We start from the raw sequence: 21,714 nt of genomic DNA on the forward strand, positions 1-21,714 counted from the left end.
TATCCCTTTTGCCAATCAACTTTCCAGCTCTTAGATCCACCCCTCCCCTCCTGTCTTCTCCTATCATCTTGGATCTCCCCCTCCCCCTCCTACTTTCAAATCTCTTACTATCTCTTCTTTCAGTTAGACCTGACGAAGAGTCCTGGCCTGAAACGTCGACTGTACCTCTTCATATAGAAGCTGCCTGGCCTGCTGCGTTCCACCAGTATTTTTTGTGTGTGTTGCTTGAATTTCCAGCATCTACAGATTTCCTCATGTCTGCCTTTCTTTCATCCTCTTTCCTTGAAAAGCTCTAAAAGATTGGTTATCATGCACGAAACCATGCAGTCTATCCTTAATCAGTACATGTCTATCCAAATACTTTTATATCTAATCCCTTCCCTGAATGCCTTCCAGTAACTTTCCTACAACTGATGTCAGACTAAATGGCCTATAATTTCCTGATTTCTGTTTAGTCTTTTTTTAAACAGCGGAACAACATTGGCTATCCTCCAATCTTCTGGTACTTCTCCTGTCACTAAGGATGTTTTAAATATTGCTAAGGCCCTGGTAATTTCTGCACTTAACTCTTGTGGGGTCTGAGGGAACGCCTTGTCATTGTAATTCTTGTATACAATAAGCACCTCATTTGATCCCTATACATGCCTATACCTGCTATCCAGGGCCTCAGTATCTTTTGAAAATCAAGGTTCCCTACTCTTGTTAGCTTTACCTTTTATTCTGATAGGTACATACTAGGTTTGTACTCTCAAAATTTTGTTTTTTGAAGAACTCCCACTTTCCCACTGCACCTTTGCCAGAAAACAGCCTGTCCCAATCCACACTTGCCAGGTCAGTTCTAATACCATCAAAATTGTTCTGTCGCCAATTTAGAATCTTAACCCACAGGCCAAACCTATCTTTTTGGATATTTACTTTGAAACTAATGGCTTTGTGGTCACTGGATGCAAAGTGTTCCCCTACACAATCTACTGTCACCTGCCCTGTCTCATTCCCTAATAGCAGATTCAGTATCACATGCTCTCTCATTGAGACTTCTACGTACTGATGAAGGATACTGTTCTAACCACATTTGGCAAGCTCGATCCCAACTAGACCTTTTACAGTATGAGATTCCCTGTCAATTTGTGGAAAGTTAAAATTGCCTATTATTATAACCTTATGCTTCTTGCAACAGTCTGCGATTCCTTTACAAAATTGTTCCTATAAATCCGTAGGACTGTTGGGTGGTCTGTAATATAGCCCCAATAACATGGTCGTACCTTTCTTATTTCTCAGTTGCACCCACTAGTTTTCCAGTCTGCCCTGACAGAGTACTGCTGTGACATTTTCCCTCGCTAGAACTGCCACTTGTCTCCTTTAATCCCTCCCACTCTGTCACGTCTAAAACAACAGAACGCCGGAATATTGAGCTGCCAATCCTGCCTCTCCTGCAACTAAGTCTCTAATGGCTACAAAGTCATAGTTTCAGGTGTTTGTCCATACCCTGAGCTCACCCGCCTTTCCCACAGAACTTTTTGCATTGAAATATACGCAGCTCAGGATACTAGTTGCGCCATGCTCAACCTTTTAGTTCCTGACTTCGTTTGAGGTCTTACCACATTTGCCTCCACAACTCCTCCACTAACTGTTCTGGTACTCTGGTTCCCATCCCCCTGCAACTTTAGTTAACAAACCTTCCTGCTAGGATATTAGTCTCCCTCCAGTTCAGGTGTAAACCTTCCTTTCTGTACAGGTCCACCTTCCTTGGAAGAGAGCCCAATGATCCAAAATCTTATGTCCTTCCTCCTACACCAACTCCTTAGCCACATATTAAATTGTGTAATCTTCCTCATTCTGGCCTCATTAGCACAGGCACAGGTAGCAATTTTGAGACCACAATCCTGGAGGTCCTGCCCTTTAACTTAGCACCCAACTTCCTGAACTCCCTATGCACAACCTTTTCACTCGTCCTACCCATGTTATTGGTACCGACATGCACCATGAACTCTGGCTGTTTACCCTCCCTCTCAAGAATGCTGAGGACTCTATATGAGATGTCCCAGATGGCAACATACCATCCGGGAATTATGTTCTCGCCCACAGAACTTCCTGTCTGTTCCTCTAACTAACAAATCCCCTGACACCACAGCATTCCTCTATATCCCCCTTTCCTTCTGAGTCAGAGACTCGACTACTATGACTTCCCTCTTTAGGTCATTCTCCCTTCTGCCCCAACGATATCTAAAGTGATATACCTGTTGTTGAGGGGTGTGGCCGCAGGGGATACTCTGCACTAGCTGTTTAACCCCTTTCCCCTTTCTGAAGGTCACTCATTTTCCTGCGTCCTGCAGTTTGGGTGTAACTGCCTCTCTATATGTTCTATCTATCATCCCTTCAGCCTCCTAAATGATCACAAGTTCATCCAGTTCCAGCTCCAGCTCATTAATGCGGATTGTTAGAAGCCACAACTGGATGTACTTCTTGCAGATGTAGTTGTCAGGGACACTGGAAGTGTCACTGCCTTCCCACATCCCACAAGAGGAGCATTCAACTATCCTGCCTGGCATCTCTACTGTCCGCACATTTATTTCTACTACCAAAATGCATGACCGTGTATTTTCCAACATTGCGTTTCATTTGCCATTTTGTTGCCCGTTCTCCTAATCTGCCTAAGTCCTTCTGCAGCCTACCTGTTTCCTCAACACTACCTGCCCCTTCACCAATCTTTGTATCATCTGAAAACTTGGCAACAAAGCCATCTAATACATCATCTAAATCATTGATATACAGCATAAAAAGAAGTGGTCTGAACACCAACTCCTGCAGAACACCACTAGGAACTGGCAGCCAACCAGAAAAGGATCCTTTTATTCCCGCTCGCTGCCTGCTACCAATCAAACAATGTTCTAACCATGCCAGTAACTTTCCTGTAATACCATGGGCTCTTAATTTGGTAAGCAGCTTCATGTGTGGCCCCTTGTCAAAAGCCTTTTGAAAGTCCAAATATGCAACATCTACTGCATCTGCTTTATCTATCCTATATATAATCTCCTTGAAGAATTCCAACAAGTTCATCAGGGAAGATTTTCCCTTTAAAAACCATGCTGACTTTGTCCTGTGTCACCAAGTGCTCCATAATCTCATCCTTAACCTATCAGTGATGTTCCCCTTGACATGTCCATTGTTACAGCTGCAACTTAACTTTAACTTCATCTCTTTCCCAGTTCAGACAAGGGTCTTAAGATCCTATTTCTTTTTCTACAGTATTTTCCGGTTTTATTTCAGATTTCCAACATCAGATTTTGATTTTGTTTTTTTTTTGTTTTAGGACTATTCAAAGAACCTCCTTCCTATCTCTTCCAATATTGCTATCTTCCAAGCAGGTGCATCTAATCTGTCTGCCTATTTTGGCAGAAGATTCTCGTGTATTTTGGTTGGCAGGGTTCTCAACTACAGCTGTTGTATTTCTTAAGCTTTTGCTCTTGCCTCTTTTTCCTTTCCCTCTGGAATACAGTTTAATTCATTTCCTTGTCTTCCATCTCACCAACATTCAAGAAATTATCTTCTACCTTTTCTGCCAACTCCTGTGTAAAGCCATCAAACATTGTACCACTTCTTTGTCTGTTTTCCCAAGTTGCTGGTTCATTTTCCTTTCTTGAAACATACTTCCTATGCAAATCCAGGAGTTTCAATGCCTTTCTCTGTGCTTCTTTCCCCAATCTCCACACAACAGAAGTTTATATAATTTTCAATTTAATGTTTTGCGTTTACGCTCTCTCCTACAGTGGAGTGATTAGATTCAAACTATTCTGTAGAGCACATCTATTACCATCCAAGTATTGTTATAATGTTCTGTTATCTGTCATCTTAATTCTGTCCTAAGGCTTCTCACCCATTTCTATCTCAACTCAATGCCTTGAATATTCCCTCCGGATCAGCTATTTGTTCTGTAGTTGCCACCCAGTTATGTGGGTGCTGTCCAATTGTGTGGATTGTAAGCTGACTAAAGTGTTCTCTGCAGGATAGCTGAATGACATCAAAGAAATTTAAGATGCTAAGTGTTTCCAAGAACTTACTACCTTCATTTTGAGGAGGGAGTGGCCAAGAATCACCTAGAACAGGGATTCCCAACCTGCAATCCACAGACCCCTGGATTAATGGTAGGAGTTCATGGTATTTAAAAAAAAAAGGTTGGAAACCCCGGGTCTAGAGTCATTAGGATAATACATTCCCTAAAGTATCTTTGATAATATTCTTGAATGATTTTCTCCGTACTGGGAATCACTTCCCAGAATGAACCTTTGGATAACCAGTGTGACTCGAGAATTTGGTGCCCATTACAATGTGACAGTGTGTCCCATTTCTGAAAACTAGTTGACTGATTAAGGACTTGATGCAAGGGATGTTTATCCAAATGAGGATGATAACATTAATTTGCCTGGTTTGTAAATCTTTTTGTGGACTTGTGTGGTCATACATTTGAGGTATATTGGCTGTAGATTATCCAAGCTATGTAGTAGTCCCAGGAATTACTGCTGCTTGATATACCATAGGCTTTTTGACAGATTTGAGGACTTGGTCTTCAAAAGCTTATATTGGAGATGACTAAATTTGCTCGCCTTTGCTGGGAGCTGGCTCCTAAGATGTGAGAAGTGATTGTTATGGAAAGCTCAATGCAATATTGATAAACAACACTTTTTCAATCAGGACTTTGCAGCATTCCAAATTCAACATTTAGAAAATTCTACCATTTCATTTTACACCTCCAAAACTGTCAGTGACTTATCCTGTAACTTTCTCCACTTCCGCACATGGTTACTTTTGTTATTTTCTTTCAAAATCCTTTGCTATTTGTCTGCAAAATTGTTTTATTGTAATAGTCTAATTAAAGAAATTACTGTAATTTACCATTTCAAATGCTGTATTCAAGCTTTGAATTGAAAATTGATATTTTTTTTTACAGGTAATGTACTACTTAGGGCAATATATAATGGCTAAGCAGTTGTATGATGAAAAACAGCAGCATATCGTCCATTGTTCAGATGAGCTGTTGAGTCACTTGTTTGGCGTGCAGAGCTTTTCAGTGAAAGAACCACGGTAATGTATATTTTAGTATGAAGTTGCAAAATGACTTCTGTGAATAAATAGGGAGAGAGGATTGAAATAGAAATGTCAAATTAAACAAAGTGTTTCTAATCCTCAAAATATTGTTTGATTTGGCAAATACACTATGAACATTTGGCTTAAAACATGTTTCCCTTAATAAGGTGAGCATTTATAGTGGATTTTGTAGAAAAAGTGGAAATTATTGAAATTTAAGGGCCTGAAAAGATAAAACAACTGATGGTTCAAGCTTTGCCATGTTAAAACATGAAAAAAAAATTGAATATAGATTTGAAAATATATAAATTTGTGGAAAATTACAGATATTATTCCATTTAAAACTAGAGAGAAGAAGAAATAGAGATCCTGGAGATCTGTCAATTTCACATTTTTAAAAGCTTTTTTTGTGATAAGGCATTTAAACTATTTGCCCTCATCAGATGGTCAGCATGGACCAGTGAAGGGTTGGAAAAGGGTTTAAGAATAAGCCACTAGGATTGGATTCCTTAGCAATAATGAAAATTTTTTTTAAAACTCCAGATGTTAGAAATATAACATAAAAACAGAAAATACTGAAAATACTCAGCAGGTCAGACCTCATCTGTGGAGGAGAGAAACAGAATTAGTGTTCTCAAATATATATTCTGCTGATTGGTCCCTGCCCTGAAATATTAACTCCCTTTTTCTCTTCCCACAGATGTAGCCTTACCTGTTGAGTATTTCCAGCATATTCTGTCCATAGGGAAAATGACAAAGTCACTGAAATGTACAGCACTTACATGGCCCTTTTTGCCAATCTACACCAATCCCATTACCCTGCATTTGGTTTGTATCCTCCTGTGCTTTGCTGATTCGAATGTCTCTCTAAATGTCTCTTAATCATGATGATTGCATCTGATTCTACCACCTTCTATGGCAGCAAGGTGCAGTTATATCAATCTCTCTGCATAAAATTAAAAACCATCCTCTCAAGTTCCCTATCCTATGCCCTGTTGTATTTGATACCACTACCACAGGAGAAAAGATCCTATTTACTCTAGGTATGACTAATATTTTTTATATACATCAGAGACCACCACTCAGCCTCCTTCACCCAAGGGAAAGCAAGCCCAACTTATCCAATCTATTCCCATAATTAATCCTGGCAGTATCTCTGCTACACTTTATCCAGTGAAATCATATGCTTCTTACAGTGTGCCAACCAGAACTGACGCAATTCTCCAAGTGCAATCTAAGTAGTGTTTTGTAAAGGTAGCAACATAACATCCCAACTTCTACATTTTGAGCTCTGACCTATGAAAGTAAGTATGCCGTATGCCATCCTCACAACCTTAGCCTCCTATGATGCCACTTTCAGAGAACTATAGACTTAAACATCCAGTATCTGTTTGCTCATCAACATTCCTTAGTGTCCTACCATTTACTATGTACCTGCTCCATTTTTCCCCAATATGCATCACCTTTCACTTTAAATTTCATCTTCCAAAATTCTGCACAATTTTCTGTCTGTTTTAAATCCTGTCAAAGCCTTACACAATCTTCCTTGCTATGTACAACACCTAATTTGTGATTCATCCACAATATATATTTATATTACAAACAAGTGTTCCATCACCAATGTCTGCAGTATACGACTGGCCATAGTATTCCAGTCAGAAAAACAATTTTCGCCACCAATTTTTGGTACATTTAGGCAGCTCGTGCTTCTTCCGGCTTACCTTCCAAAACCTTGTGAAATGCTGTACTAGAGCCCATAATAGACAGCTACCATCCTGTCTTCATTAATTTTATTAGTTATCACCTCAAAGCTCAGACAAATTTAGTGAGATAGAGTATCCCTTGCATGAAGCCAATCATACTTCATTTGTGGCTAATAAGCTAATGAATTTCTATCAGGACCCCAGATATCAACTCTTGCTTTCCATAACATCCTAGGATAGATTGTTCCAGCCCCAGGAATTTATCAGTCCTTGCGTATCTATAACATCTAACACCTCAATACAGATATGCTCCAGACAATCACCATACTCTACTCTGAGTTCACTATCTTTCATGTCCTGCTCCTTGTTGAAAAGTGTATTCTGCAAACCACTTTTTATCCAAGTAATGGGAGAGCAGCATTTTGTTATACTGAATTTTGAAAAAACGAGGCAAACATGCCACTAAAAACAGGTTTGTTGGGTACAACAAATCACTTGAAAGATAATTGACAATGTAATCATGGAGGTTGTGCTGTGGGACGATCCAGATACAAGCTTCAGTCTGAACACCTATGTACTGTATCAGGAAGAATGTATTATGTTTAGTGTGCAGATTTCTCAATGTGTTACCAGGAGTCACAATTAGGACAGGTTGCAGAAATTTAAGTTGTAATACTTTGGTGAAGATTCCAAGATGTTTTAATTTGGATATTTGTGATTAAAGTATTTCTAGAAGTTTTTAATTTTGCTGAAGGAAATCGGAGGTACATTTTCACAAAGCAAAATGGTAATGTTTCATTTTTTATTTGATAGTTGAATATTTAATATTTTCTTGCAATGTAGAATGAAGATATTTAACTTATTAAATCTATGCCAACAGAGCATTCTTATCAGTCCTATTTCACCACTATTTCTCCATAATTTATTCTCCGTCACATACTCTGTAGCTCTCTCTGTTAATTTTCCTGTTATCCCCAACACTAGGGATAATTTAGGGTGGGCATTTAACCGCCTTTGGGATGAAATCCATGCAGTGCACATGTTCATATGCGGTGAAATTTTCCCATAGCTAACATTCCTAGAGATCTAATTTTCATTTGCCTGTGTTCCACATTGGCTCCAGCTGTACTTTAGAGATAATCATGAAGCTATATGTTAACTTGATATGAAGGAGAATTACTTAATGGGAGAGGGATAGAAAGCCTTATTTCAACGAGGAATGGGAAATACCAACTCGGTTTTCTTTGTTGCCCACTCACTACAATCATTTTCTTACTTGAATGTAAGTTTTTCAAATACCTTTATTTTAAGTGTAGTGCTTTATTAGAAGGTATGCAGAAGTTGTTGAGTTTCATATCCTTATTTGCTTTGTCTGCCCAATTTGCATAAAATACATGTATTTTCTGTAATTTTCAAATGCGGTTTTACGCACAGCCAATAAAATATAGATGTACACAAAAGCTTGCAATGCAGTTTGTGCATTATAATGTTTGTTGCAAGTGCTCATCCACAAGAGTAAAAGAGTTGTTCCACAGGTGTTTTGCCTTCTCCATTTACTTTGCCATTGTTGGAAGCCATATTTGATTGTCATGCCTCGAGCTCTGTAATTCCCTTGCACTTCACTTCTTTCTTCATTTAGAACCTTCCCTAAAATAATTTTCTCTGATTAAGCTTCTGTTCATCCTCTTCCTTGTATCAATAATTACAAATATTTGAATCTTGGAAGCTATTCTTGAGTGCTTCTAGCATGAAGTACAACTCCCTGAGTAATGTTATAACTGATTCATGCTTTTAATTCATCAAAGATGGGACATCCTTAAATATCTTTTGTTTAGTCAAATCTATTAACAAGGAGTGAAAAGATACCAAAATTAATACATGGAATAAAGAATAAATTTTAATGAAAGCAGGCAAAGTCATTATCCATTTTAGAAAAATTAAGTGGTACCCACATCTAAATTCCAATGAATGTTATATTATTAAAAGGACTAGTATGAAGCTTAGAGGTGGTAATATGTTTAATTCAAAGTTAAAATAGAACCGTTAATTCCATAATGAAATACTTTCAATGCTCATATAAAATGAATTAGTATTCTAAACTTAAGTATTTACAGGCAGCTGTCTCCCTTCCTTCACAGCATATATACATTTATGCTTTACTTTTTTATCTCTTCCCATTCTCTCCAACTGAATTAATAGAAACCTTTGTCTATTTTGCTGATTCCAATTTTGTTGCTTCAGTTTGGGATGGCTTACTGAATGGATGCAAATTTCAGATACAAAAGTTTTCACTAAATCCAGAGTTTTCTCTCTGCTGTGAATGGGAGATGTCTACACTCAGTATAACAATTGCATCTTGCAAGAACTAGAATTGCTACCAACAAAATATTCATATCTAATGCAGACTACAGTTCTGATTAGGAATGGTATTGTAAAGTATTAATGTTAAATGAGTCCAAAAATTAGCTAATCACAGTTTTATCATTTGTTCTGAGTAAGTTCATAATTCTGTACTTAACCTTTAATTCTGTGTTTCTTAGGACATTGTATGCAATGTTATCAAAAAATCTGACATCTGTGAACCGTAAAGGTAAGTAATTTAATTTGCATTATTCACCATATTTGAAGTTTTAAGATCTTGTGATGGGGCAAATTAAGGTATTTTATATTATGGGCACCAAAACAATAGATTTTCGTTGAAAACATTGCTGATGTCTTTCAATTCATATAATCAATTTCACATTAATGTGAAATTCAGCCATTAATGATTGAAGCTGATGTCTATACTTTCTGGCTGTGTTTAAAGATATAGAGCATTGAGTTTGAATACTAAACTGAGACTTTATTTTACTTTGGCAAAACTCCAGTGCACATTTGAACTACATGCTGCTCTGTTAGCAATCTTTTATGGATGAATGTAGACTTAAATAGCTTGAGTTCCCCAAAAGTAGATATGAGATTAAAGCTTAGTTTCTCCTCACCTCTTCCACTAGTAAAATTAAGTTTGTAGAGGGCCTATTAAGAAAATAAGCAATTAGCTGTTGTCCCTCCAAGTCAATTTAAAAATTCCTTAGCAGTAAAGTCGCATACTAACTGGTGGGATGGTTGCCTTCAGTGTATTGCTCAAATCTGATACTGTTACAAAAGCTATAGCAGTGTTTATTTTCATCCAAGCTACCAAGAAATCTGTATAACCTTTCTGTGTAATTGTCTCCTTTTATTATTGTTTTAAGTACAGTTTGATTGCAGGTTGACACTCTGAAAGTGTATATGGGGCACATTTGACAAGCATCTTACCAGAATTCTAGAAAGCATTTTGCTTTTTGTCTGTGTGACCGTGCTATATTAAAATTGTCGCAGAGTTGGAAGAACTCCTATATTTTACAAGGTTTCTTTCTTTTATTCTACATTTACTGCTCCAATCATTCCCAAACAATGCTTTCCTCCAAATTTCTTCAACGTACCAAGTCTGAGTTATTGTATTAACTTCATCCAATCTTCATTACCTGCTTGCCTTGAGAAAAAAACCTCAAATAATTTCCCTCGCCTTCACCCGTCCCTGCCCTACCAAGGTGGACAGTGAGGAGCTTCCCTTGCTAAAAAGGAGAGCACATACCAGATGCTGCTTACAAGTTTTATGGCTCTCTTTGTAGTTTATTAGAAAATTCCACGAGCATGTTATGCTGTATCAAATAAAGATAATGTTTGTTCAGTTTAGAAAATTTTTGGCTTATGCACTTGCAGTTGTTGTAAAGTAATGATCATGAGCTGCTGATTGTGTGTGTTTTGTGACCTTTTGAATTTAACCCATTGCATATGATACACCTTGCATTTTCCCAGGGACATTCTTATTGCTGATAGTCAATTACTGGGTGCCAGAGAAGTGTTATAAAGTCAATGTCACCAATGAGATTAACCTAGATCTTTGCCTTCTGTAGAATAATCAATAAATACAGCATCAAAGGATTCTGTCTTTGTCAGAGGAATAGCTATCCCACCATCTGTGGCCTTGTGGGGCGCAACAGTTTGAATGGAAATGTAGTGTTTCCTGCAGATTTCCATTTTGTTTAAAGTTCAGCGTGCTCACTTAGAAACCCTATTAACAGCTATTGTGTTCTGGAGGGTGAGTAAGAAGTGAAAATATTTAAATCACATTCATCAGGTGCCAGCATTGAGGATTTGGCTTTGTCCTTTTTGAACTCGTGTCTCATCGATTATTTTGAAATATGTCATGCCTTATTATTTTGGTGATGTGATTTTCTGCGAGGCTTTTTGCTAGATTCCTTTAAGTAAGATCAGTAGTTTGAAGTAATTGAAATAGCCTTGATTACAAATTTGCAAACTGCAGGAAAATAACAATGGGCTATCAGGTGGGTTAAAAAAAAGTAGAATCCAGAGTGGTGAATGGTCTGTGAAATTAAACAATAATTTTAAGCTGAGGGTCGGATAAAATAATCATCAGGTACTCATCCACCTGGTTTTATTTCAGTATGAGGTGTCAAAACATGTAGGGTTACACTTCGAAGATTGAAAGTGGTATTCTTCTAAATATATGACAATGTGACTGTGATGAGCTAAAGTATTCTATAGTTGACACTCAGTGTTTTAGGAACAGCTTCTTCCCCACTGCCATCAGATTTCTGAACAGTCCATGAACATTACTTCTCTTTTGCTCTTATGCACTATTTTTATGCATTGCACTGTACTGCTGCTGCAAAACAACAAAGTTCACAAAATATGCCAGTGATAATACATCTAATTCAGATCCTGGTTTTTACTATGAGCAGCCCAATTGAAAACATATTGAAAAATCTTGTTTGCTGCTCTAGCCTTTCTGCCTTATGAGTGAAATGATTATTCAAGAAAGATTGATCATCTTATCAGAGAGGTGATTTCATTTTGTTCTCATCGCTGCTTTCATGCAGTGGTTTCGACTTCAATCCAGAATGAATTTGGACACCAATTCAGTTTTGTACAAATTACCTTGAACTGTTTAACTGTTTTTCGTATTGTTTTTCTTCAGCTGTTCTTCCTGTTTCTAAGCCTGAATCTTACTATTTCTGTAATCACATACAATTCACTGCTTCTCCTGCTGCTTCTCCCACCGCGCGCTATGTGCCACACTTTCCGTCATGAGGAGGTACCTGGTGTCCCTATGCCAGTCACTTCCACAACGCTGGGATTCTCTGACTGCTGCCTGTAATGGGCCTGTACGTTTCTTTATCCTCCACTGGATTCATGATTTCAGTTGCCGGTTCTTTAACTTTCTCATGGCCTGCAAGAATCAGAAGATCGTCCGTCTACAGACCACAAAACCTGCTGACTCCAACGCCAGTATGATGTCTCCAGACCGCGATCCCTGCTGCTGACCTCAGTGGCTCTAACAATCCAGAGCAGACTCGAAACCCGAACTCCTGTCACCATCAATGCAGGTTCCAACGATGGTGGACATTGCCAAAGTGCCAATTGCAAAATCTCCAACTCCAACTCCGGCCTTGACCTCCTGGCTGGGTCTTTACATGCTGCCGCTGGAACCCCCATCTCCCCTTCGCCTACCACCACCACCACAACCTTGTCTCTCTCAGGTCCCACCATCAGCTCTTGGGTCCTTGGAGACTCCATCTTCCTCTCACCTCACCATCCCTGAACACTCTAAACCTCCCTTCTCCTCGGACACCACCAACCCACTTCCCCCCTCCAATCCCAGTTCTCATCCATGCCGGGTTTTCACCTTTCCCTCCAACCTTCCCCTCTCTATGACAGAACGTTCTGTCCTCAGTAAGGGCCTCACTTTTGTGCCCCTGCACTCACATCTCAGTGAGTTCTGCACCTGCCATGACACTGAGCTCTTCTTCCACCACCTCCATCTCTATAAGTGTACTTCTTTGGCAAGGACTCCCCACCCCACACCTATGACCCCTTCTCCTGTCTTCAACCCTCCTCCTCTTCCTGGATACCCCACCCTGGTCTTCTGCCTGCTCTGGACCTTTTCATTGCCAACTGCCAACGGGATATTAACATTCCTCTCTCCTATTCCAACCTCACTCCTTCCGAGCGCTCAGCTCTCCACTTCCTCCTTGCTAATCCTAACCTCACCATCAAACCTGCAGATAAGGGAGGTGCTGTAGTAGTCTGGCGAACTGACCTCTACCTTGCTGAGGCCCAGACGACTCTCACACACCCCCTCTTACTTACCCCTCAAACAGGACCCTACTAAGAAACATACCAGGCCATTGTCTCCCACACCATCACCAACCTTATTGACTCTGAGAATCTCCCATCCACTGCTGCACCCCACACCTCCTGTTTCTTCCTCCTACCCAAAATCCACTAACCTGCTTGTCCAGGAAGACCCATTGTTTCAGCTTGTTCCTGATCCATTGAACTCATATCTGTATACCTCAACTCAGTTTTATCCCCCCTGGTTCAGTCCCTTCTCACCTACATCCATGACACCTCACATGCTCTTGATCTTTTCTAGGATTTCAAGTTCCCTGACATCCATCAACTTATTTTTACTATGGATGTCCAGTCTCTATACACCTCCATCCCCCACCAGGAAAGGGGAGGGTGAGCAGCAGCCAGCTGTCATGATGCATGTAGGTACTAACGATATAGGAAGAATGTGGGATGAGGTCCTACAAGCTGAATTTAGGGAGCTAGGAGATAAATTAAAGAGTAGGACCTCAAAGGTTATTACCGGTGCCACGTACTAGCCAGAGTTGGAATAGCAGGATAGCTAGAATGAATATATGGTGCAGGAGGAAGGGTTTCAGATTCTTGAGGCATTGGAACCGCTTCTGGGGGAGCTGGGATCAGTACCATCCTCACGGTCTACATCTGGGCAGGGCCGGGATCAAGGTCCTAGGGAGATTGTTTGCTAGTACTGTTGGGGAAGTTTTAAACTAATATGGCAGGTGAATGGGAACCAACACAGAAGAGAAGAGGGAAGTGATGCAGAGACCAAAGCTAGAGTTAATGAAGAAAAAAGTATGAGTAGAGTGCATAAAAGTAAAAAGCAAAAATCGCATAGGTCACTAGATTCTAAAAGGACAATGAGTGTATGGGCACTTTATCTAAACGCCTGTGGTATTAGAAACAAGGTTAGTGAACCTGTGGCACAGATCAGTACCAAGGCGCATGATTTAGTGTCCATTATAGAAACCTGGTTGCAAGGTGGAGATGACTGGGAATTAAATATCCAAGGATATCAGGTAATACGGAAAGATAGGCAGGAAGGCAAAGGAAGTGGGGTTGCGCTCTTAATCAAGGATGAGATCAGGGCGATTGTGAGAGACAATATAAGATCTATGGAGCAGAGTGTTGAGTGCATCTGGGTAGAGATTAAGAATAGTAAAGGGAAAAAAATCACTGGTGGGAGTTGTCTGTAGACCACCGAACAAAAATATTGCGGTGGCAGAGGCGATTAACCAAGAAATAACTGAGGCTTGTAAGAACGGAACGGCAGTTGTCATGGGGGATTTTAACTTCCACATAGATTGGATGAATCAGGTTGGTCAAGGAAGTGTTGAGGATGCATTCGTGATGGCTTTCTTGAGCAGCATGTTAGTGAACCTACAAGGGAAAATGCTATCTTAGATCTAGTCCTGTGCAATGAGACAGGTAAGATTAATGATCTTGTAGTCAGGGATCCTCTTGGAAAGAGTGATTATAGTATGACTGAAGTTTGCATACAGATGGAGGATGAAATAGTTAGATCTAAAACTAATGTATTATGCTTGAACAAAGGAGACTACAACGGGATGAGGGAGGAGTTGGCTAATGTGGATTGGGAGCACAGGCTATTTGGAAGGGCAGTTGAACAGTGGAATACTTCCAAAGAGATTTTTCACAGTGCTCAGCAAAAGTATATTCCAGTCAAAAGTAAGGACATTAAGTGTGGGGAGAGCCAGCCTTGGATAACTAAGGAAATAAGAGGTAGTATGAAATTAAAAGCTCACTAGACCAGGGGTCCCCAACCTTTTTTGCACCGCGGACCAGTTTATTATTGACAATATTCTTGCGGACCGGCTGACCGAGGTTGGGGGAGGGGGTGGTGGGTAAGGGTTGCCAACGGACAAGAGTAGCAGTCAATACGTTCTGTTTACCCCGAGAAAGACTACCATGACCATGAAGCTTTGCGCGAGCAACTGTGTGCGCATGCGTGACTTGCGCGTGTGTGTACATGCCAATTTTTTTCTACGAATCGTTTTTGGCGATTCTTTTCACTGAAACTACACGCTACATACATTATTTCTACTTTATATAGGCTGTGTATTTATCATATCATTCCTGCTTTTACTATATATTAGTGTTATTTTAGGTTCTGTGTAACACAGTGCGTGAATATAGTGATAAGTCAATTATAAGTCAATAGCATCATAACATTTTAAGTAACATTTGGATATTAAACACACAGCACATATTTTCCCCGTATGAACATATAAAATCATTTCAACACACCAATATCGCTGAATCAGTGGGAGCCCTGGGCTTGTTTCCCTGCAACAAGATGGTGCAATCGAGGGGTGATGGGAGACGGCGATACTCCTTATGTCCCGTCTATTCCGCAATTTAGTTTTCGCTGCGTTCATTGTAGATAACTCCGCTTGACAGCGATATGATGTTGGAAATGGAAGCAATTTTTTCAGTGGTTTCGTGGCTATCTCAGGATATTCAGCCTTGACTTTGATCCGGAATGTCGGCAGAGATGTTATGTCAAACATTTGCCCGCCGTCATTTCAAGCTTGAGGACTTGATCTTCTTCCTGCACTGACATGGATGACGCGAGCGTAATGACCTTGCATGCGTTAAAGTTCAACAGTGCATGACAGGGAATGAGGAAAGGTGCAGCTGACTCATATCATTTCCTCGCTGCCCGGTAGCACATGCTTTGTGGCCTGGTACCGGTCCGCGGCCCGGTGGTTGGGGACTGCTGCACTAGACAACGGAGTGACCCGTTGGGGCACCCTTTGAGAGAAGGGTAGTGCAGTCTGATGTGACCAGAATGAACATTAATTTTTCCTAAATGCTATTGGTATCGCTTTGCTTTGGAAACTGAAGTAGAAAACCTCAGTTTATTAAAGAAGAACAGCACGTAGCAAAGCAAATATAGCTGCTCATTTAATGAAGTACACTTTTGATGGCATCATTTCTGGCTTACCTGCCACCCTTGTGCCTCCTGTTGTCATTCTGGAGATGTGCAGCCCTTTCATGCCATGTCTCTTCAGCTCTTCTGCTGTTTGTTGTTTGTCTCTGATCCTGGAGACGTGCGTGCCTCCCCTCCTCTGTCTCTTCTTCTCTCAACTTTTTTTGTCCTGACTCTTTGATCCCAGAGTCGTGCGGCCCCGGCCTTATCCGATTCTTGTTCTTTCCTTCTCCTTGCCGCTTCCCGACGATGTTTGGCATTATCTCTTGACATTAATGTCCCCCTTCCCTTTCCACGCGGCATAATTAGGCTGACCATTTTTTTTAACCCTAATGCTGGATAGAAGATACAAAGCACTAACAACAAAGTATGCTGATTATTCTTGATGATGTGGTTGGCGCTCTCCTAAATGGATGTGATATAGTCACCACTGTCCTTTGACTGCAGCAAAGGGTTTTGTGGGTGTCTCGAAGTACGTCGTAACAATAAGATTTAATTATCACTCATTGATGGGTGGCAGTTAGATCTGTCCCAGTCCTGCACATGCTGATGGTGATTAGCAGAATGTGACAGCTCGAAATAGAGTTGCCCTGCCCTTTTGCTCCAGTAGGTCTCACTGCTGAGGCTGGCCGTGCGCATGTGTCAGCTGTCGCGTCCCGATTTCCATGATGGCCAATCGGGTCTCGGGTAAAAGCCAGCCTGTTGATTTTTGGTGATTGAGCAATTTTATACGAATATATAACCCTGAATTTTGCTTGCATTCTGTAAGTTAGTGCATTTTAATTCGATTTAGCCAAAAAAAGTGCTGCTGTAATGCACCGTTTGTGCAATTGGAGGTCACAAACAGACAGACAGAGCATGTGAGTTTTAGTACTATATAGATGTGTACGAAGTGGCAAAGAGTAGTGGGAGTCTGGAGGATTAGGAAAACTTTAAAAAGCAACAAAGGACAACTAAACAAGAAATAAGGAAAGGGAAGATAGAATATGAAAGTAAATTAACACAAAATAAAAAAACAGATAGCAAAAGTTTTTATAAATACGTAAAGCAGAAGGGAGTGACTAAAGTCAACATAGGTCCCTTGGAAGACGAGAAGGGGAAATTAATATTGGGTGATAAGGAAGTGGCTGAGGCATTGAACAACTATTTTGTGTCGGTCTTCACAGTGGAGGACACGTCTAATGTGCCGAAGAATGATGTTATGGACAAAATGGGAGGTGAGGACCTCAATAAAATCACTGTCACTAAAGAGTTAATGATGAGCAAACTAGAGGGCCTGAAGGTAGATAAGTCCCCTGGTCCTGATGGGATGCATCCCAGGGTGCTGAGGGCGCGTTGGTAATCATTTACCAAAATTCTCTAGACTCTGGGCAGGTTCCGACGGATTGGAAGACAGCAAATGTCACGCCCCTTTTTTAAAAAGGATGTAGGCAAAAGACAGTTAACTATAGACAACTCGCGGATACCCCCTCTTATTTACCCCTCGATCGTGACCCCACTAAGGAGCACCAGGCCATTGTCTCCCACACCATCACCGACTTTATCCGCTCAGGGGATCTCCCATCCACTGCTACCAACCTTATAGTTCCCACACCTCGCACTTCCTGTTTCTACTTCCTACCCAAGATCCACAAACCTGCCTGTCCTGGCCGACCTATTGTCTCAGCTTGCTCCTGCCCCACTGAACTCGTTTCTGCATACCTCGACATGGTTTTATCCCCCCTTGTTCAATCCCTTCCTACCTGTGTTCGTGACACTTCTCACGCTCTTAAACTTTTCGATGATTTTAAGTTCCCTGGCCCCCACCGCTTTATTTTCATCATGGATGTCCAGTCCCTATATACTTCCATCCCCCATCAGGAAGGTCTCAAAGCTCTACGCTTCTTTTTGGATTCCAGACCTAATCAGTTCCCCTCTACCACCACTCTGCTCTGTCTAGCGGAATTAGTCCTTACTCTTAATAATTTCTCCTTTGGCTCCTCCCACTTCCTCCAAACTAAAGGTGTAGCTATGGGCACCCGTTTGGGTCCTAGCTATGCCTGCCTTTTTGTTGGCTTTGTGGAACAATCTATGTTCCGTGCCTATTCTGGTATCTGTCCCCCACTTTTCCTTCGCTACATTGACGACTGCATTGGCGCTGCTTCCTGCACGCATGCAGAGCTTGTTGACTTTATTAACTTTGCCTCCAACTTTCACCCTGCCCTCAAGTTTACCTGGTCCATTTCTGACACCTCCCTCCCCTTTCTAGATCTTTCTGTCTCTGTCTCTGGAGACAGCTTATCCACTGATATCTACTATAAGCCTACTGACTCTCACAGCTATCTGGACTATTCCTCTTCTCACCCTGTCTCAAAAACGCCATCCCCTTCTCGCAATTCCTCCGTCTCCGCCGCATCTGCTCTCAGGATGAGGCTTTTCATTCTAGAACGAGGGAGATGTTCTCCTTTTTTAAAGAAAGGGGCTTCCCTTCCTCCACTATCAACTCTGCTCTTAAACGCATCTCCCCCATTTCACGTACATCTGCTCTCACTCCATCCTCCCGCCACCCCACTAGGAATAGGGTTCCCCTTGTCCTCACCTACCACCCCACCAGTCTCCGGGTCCAACATATTATTCTCCGTAACTTCCGCCACCTCCAACGGGATCCCACCATTAAGCACATCTTTCCCTCCCCCCCCCCCCTGCATTCCGCCCCCCCCCCCTGCATTCCGCAGGGATCGCTCCCTACGCGACTCCCTTGTCCATTCGTCGCCCCCATCCCTCCCCACTGATCTCCCTCCTGGCACTTATCTGTATAAGCAGAACAAGCGCTACACATGCCCTTACACTTCCTCCCTTACCACCATTCAGGGCCCCAAACAGTCCTTCCAGGTGAGACGACACTTCACCTGTGAGTCGGCTGGGGTGATACACTGCGTCCGGTGCTCCCGATGTGGCCTTTTATATGTTGGCGAGACCGGATGCAGACTGGGAGACCGCTTTGCTGAACACCTACGCTCTGTCCGCCAGAGAAAGCAGGATCTCCCAGTGGCCACACATTTTAATTCCACATCCCATTCCCATTCTGACATGTCTATCCACGGCCTCCTCTACTGTAAAGATGAAGCCACACTCAGGTTGGAGGAACAACACCTTATATTCCAACTGGGTAGCCTCCAACCTGATGGCATGAACATCGACTTCTCTAACTTCCGCTAATGTCCCACCTCCCCCTCATACCCCATCTGTTACTTATTTTTATACACACATTCTTTCTCTCACTCTCCTTTTTCTCCCTCTGTCCCTCTGAATATACCCCTTGCCCATCCTCTGGGTTCCCCCCCCCTTGTTTTTCTTCCCGGACCTCCTGTCCCATGATCCTCTCGTATCCCTTTTGCCAATCACCTGTCCAGCTCTTGGCTCTATCCCTCCCCCTCCTGTCTTCTCCTATCATTTTGGATCTCCCCCTCCCCCTCCAACTTTCAAATCTCTTGCTCACTGTTCCTTCAGTTAGTCCTGACGAAGAGTCTCGGCCTGAAACGTCGACTGCACCTCTTCCTAGAGATGCTGCCTGGCCTGCTGCGTTCACCAGCAACTTTCATGTGTGTTGGTTAACTATAGGCCAGTTAGTTTAACATCTGTAGTCTGGAAAATGTTTGAAGCTGTCATTAAGGAAGAAATAGCGAAACATTTAGAAAGGTGTGGTTCCTTTAGACAGATGCAGCATGGATTCAGAAAGGACAGGTCCTGTGTGACAAACTTACTGGAGCTTTTTGAGGACGTAATGAGTGCAGTGGATAGAGGGGAACAGGTGGATGTCATATACTTGGATTTCCAGAAGGCCTTCGATAAGGTGCCACACAAGAGACTTATAAATAAGATACGGATGTATGGAGTCGGAGGAAGTGTATTGGCATGGATAGTGGATTGGTTAACCAATAGAAGGCAGAGAGTCAGTATAAATAGTTGTTTCTCTGGTTGGCAGTCTGTGGTGAGTGGGGTGCCGCAGGGGTCGGTGCTGGGCCCACAGCTGTTTACCATTTACATTTGATGATTTGGAAGAGGGGACTGAGTGTAGCGTAGCAAAATTTGCTGATGACACTAAACTGAGTGGAAAAGCAAATTGAACAGAGGATGTGGAGAGTCTGCAGAGGGATATAGATAGGCTAAATGAATGGGCAAAGGTCTGGCAGATGGAATACAACGTTGGTAAATGCGAGATCATCCACTTTGGAAGGAGTAATAGAAGAGCAGATTATTACTTAAATAGTGAAAGATTGCAGCATGCTGTTGTGCAGAGGGACTTGGGAGTGTTTGTGCATGAATTGCAAAAAGTTGGCTTGCAAGTACAACAGGTTATTAAGAAGGCAAATAGAATATTGGCCTTCATTGCTAGAGGGATTGAATTCAAGAGCAGGGAGGTCATGCTGCAACTATACAGGGTACTGGTGAGGCCGCACCTGGAGTACTGTTTGCAGTTCTGGTCTCCATACTTGAGGAAGGAGGCAGTAGTTCACCAGGTTGATTCCAGAGATGAAGGGGTTGATTTATGAGGAGAGATTGAGTCCCCTTGGACTATATTCTCTGAAATTCAGAAGAATGAGAGGAGATCTTAAAGAAACATACAAAATTTTGAAAGGGATGGATAAGATAGAAGTAGGAAAGTTGTTTCCATTGGTAGGTGAGACTAGAACTAAGGGACAGTGCCTCAAGATTCAGGGGAGAAGATTTGGGATGGGATGAGGAAAAACTCTTTTTCCCAGAGAGTGGTGAATCTGTGGAATTCTCTGCCCAGAAAAGCAGTTGAGGCTTCTTCACTAAGTATATTTAAGATACGGCTAGATAGATTTTTTACATAGTAGGGGAATTAAGGGTTATGGGGAAAAGGCAGGGAGATGGAGCTGAGTTTAGGGATAGATCAGCCATGATCTTATTGAATGGCGGGGCAGGCTCGATGGGCTAGATGGCCTACTTCTGCTTCTGTTTCTTATGTTCTTATGAAAGCCTCAAAGCTCTCAGTTTCTTCCTGGACACCAGACCCAACCAGTTCCCCTCCACCTAGCAGAACTTGTCCTCACTCTAAATAATTTCTCCTCTGGATCCTCCCACTTCCTTCAAACAAAAGGGGTAGCCATTGGTCCCAGCTATGCCTGCTTGTTTGGCTTCATGCCGGCTGCATGAAACAGTCTATGTTCAAAGCATGCACTGTTGACAGTTCCACACTTTTCCTACGCTACATCGATAACTGCATTGGTGCTGCTTCCTGCACCCATTCTGAACTCATCGATTTCATCCGCTTTGCCTCCAGTTCTACCCTGCCCTCAAATTCACCTGGTCCATTTCTGACACTTCTCTTCCCTTTCTCAATCTCACTGTCTCTGTCTCTGGAGACAGCTTATCCATTGACGTCTATTATAAACCAGTGGGCTTTCACGAATACCTGGACTATACCTCATCCCACCCAGCTACTTGTAAAAATGCCATCCCCTTTTCTCAATTTCTCCACCTTCGCTGCATCTGTTCTCAGAGTGAGGCTTTTCATTCTATAATGAAGGAGATGGCCTCTTTTTTCAAAGAAAGGGGCTTCCCTTCCTCCATCATCAACGCTGCCATCTACCGCATCTCTTCCATTTCACACACATCTGGTCTTACCCCATCTTCCCGCCACCCTACCAGGGATAGGGTTCCTCTTGTCCTCACCTACCAGCCCACCAGCCTCCACAAAACTTCTGCCATCTCCAACGGGATCCCACCACCAAACACATCTTTCCTTCCCCCGCATGATAATGCATGATAAAGAGA

The 21,714-nt window shown here is 41.9% G+C and overlaps 1 protein-coding gene across 7 annotated transcripts in view; it reads left to right on the plus strand.

Moving 5' to 3' along the window:
• mdm2 (MDM2 proto-oncogene) overlaps positions 1-21,714 on the plus strand; it is a 51,745-nt gene that overhangs the window by 14,631 nt on the left and 15,400 nt on the right. For 5 of the 7 annotated variants that reach the window (XM_072267438.1, XM_072267443.1, XM_072267441.1 and 2 more), the window contains exons 4-6: positions 4,946-5,079; positions 9,326-9,375; positions 17,100-17,150. In XM_072267438.1, the coding sequence (XP_072123539.1) occupies positions 4,946-5,079; positions 9,326-9,375; positions 17,100-17,150 (235 nt within the window). The remainder of the gene's footprint in view (positions 1-4,945; positions 5,080-9,325; positions 9,376-17,099; positions 17,151-21,714) is intronic. The other 2 variants (XM_072267442.1, XM_072267444.1) reach the window with 1 other exon arrangement.

The sequence above is a fragment of the Mobula birostris genome, chromosome 9 (assembly GCF_030028105.1).
Source record: "Mobula birostris isolate sMobBir1 chromosome 9, sMobBir1.hap1, whole genome shotgun sequence".
Classification (NCBI taxonomy): domain Eukaryota; kingdom Metazoa; phylum Chordata; class Chondrichthyes; order Myliobatiformes; family Myliobatidae; genus Mobula; species Mobula birostris.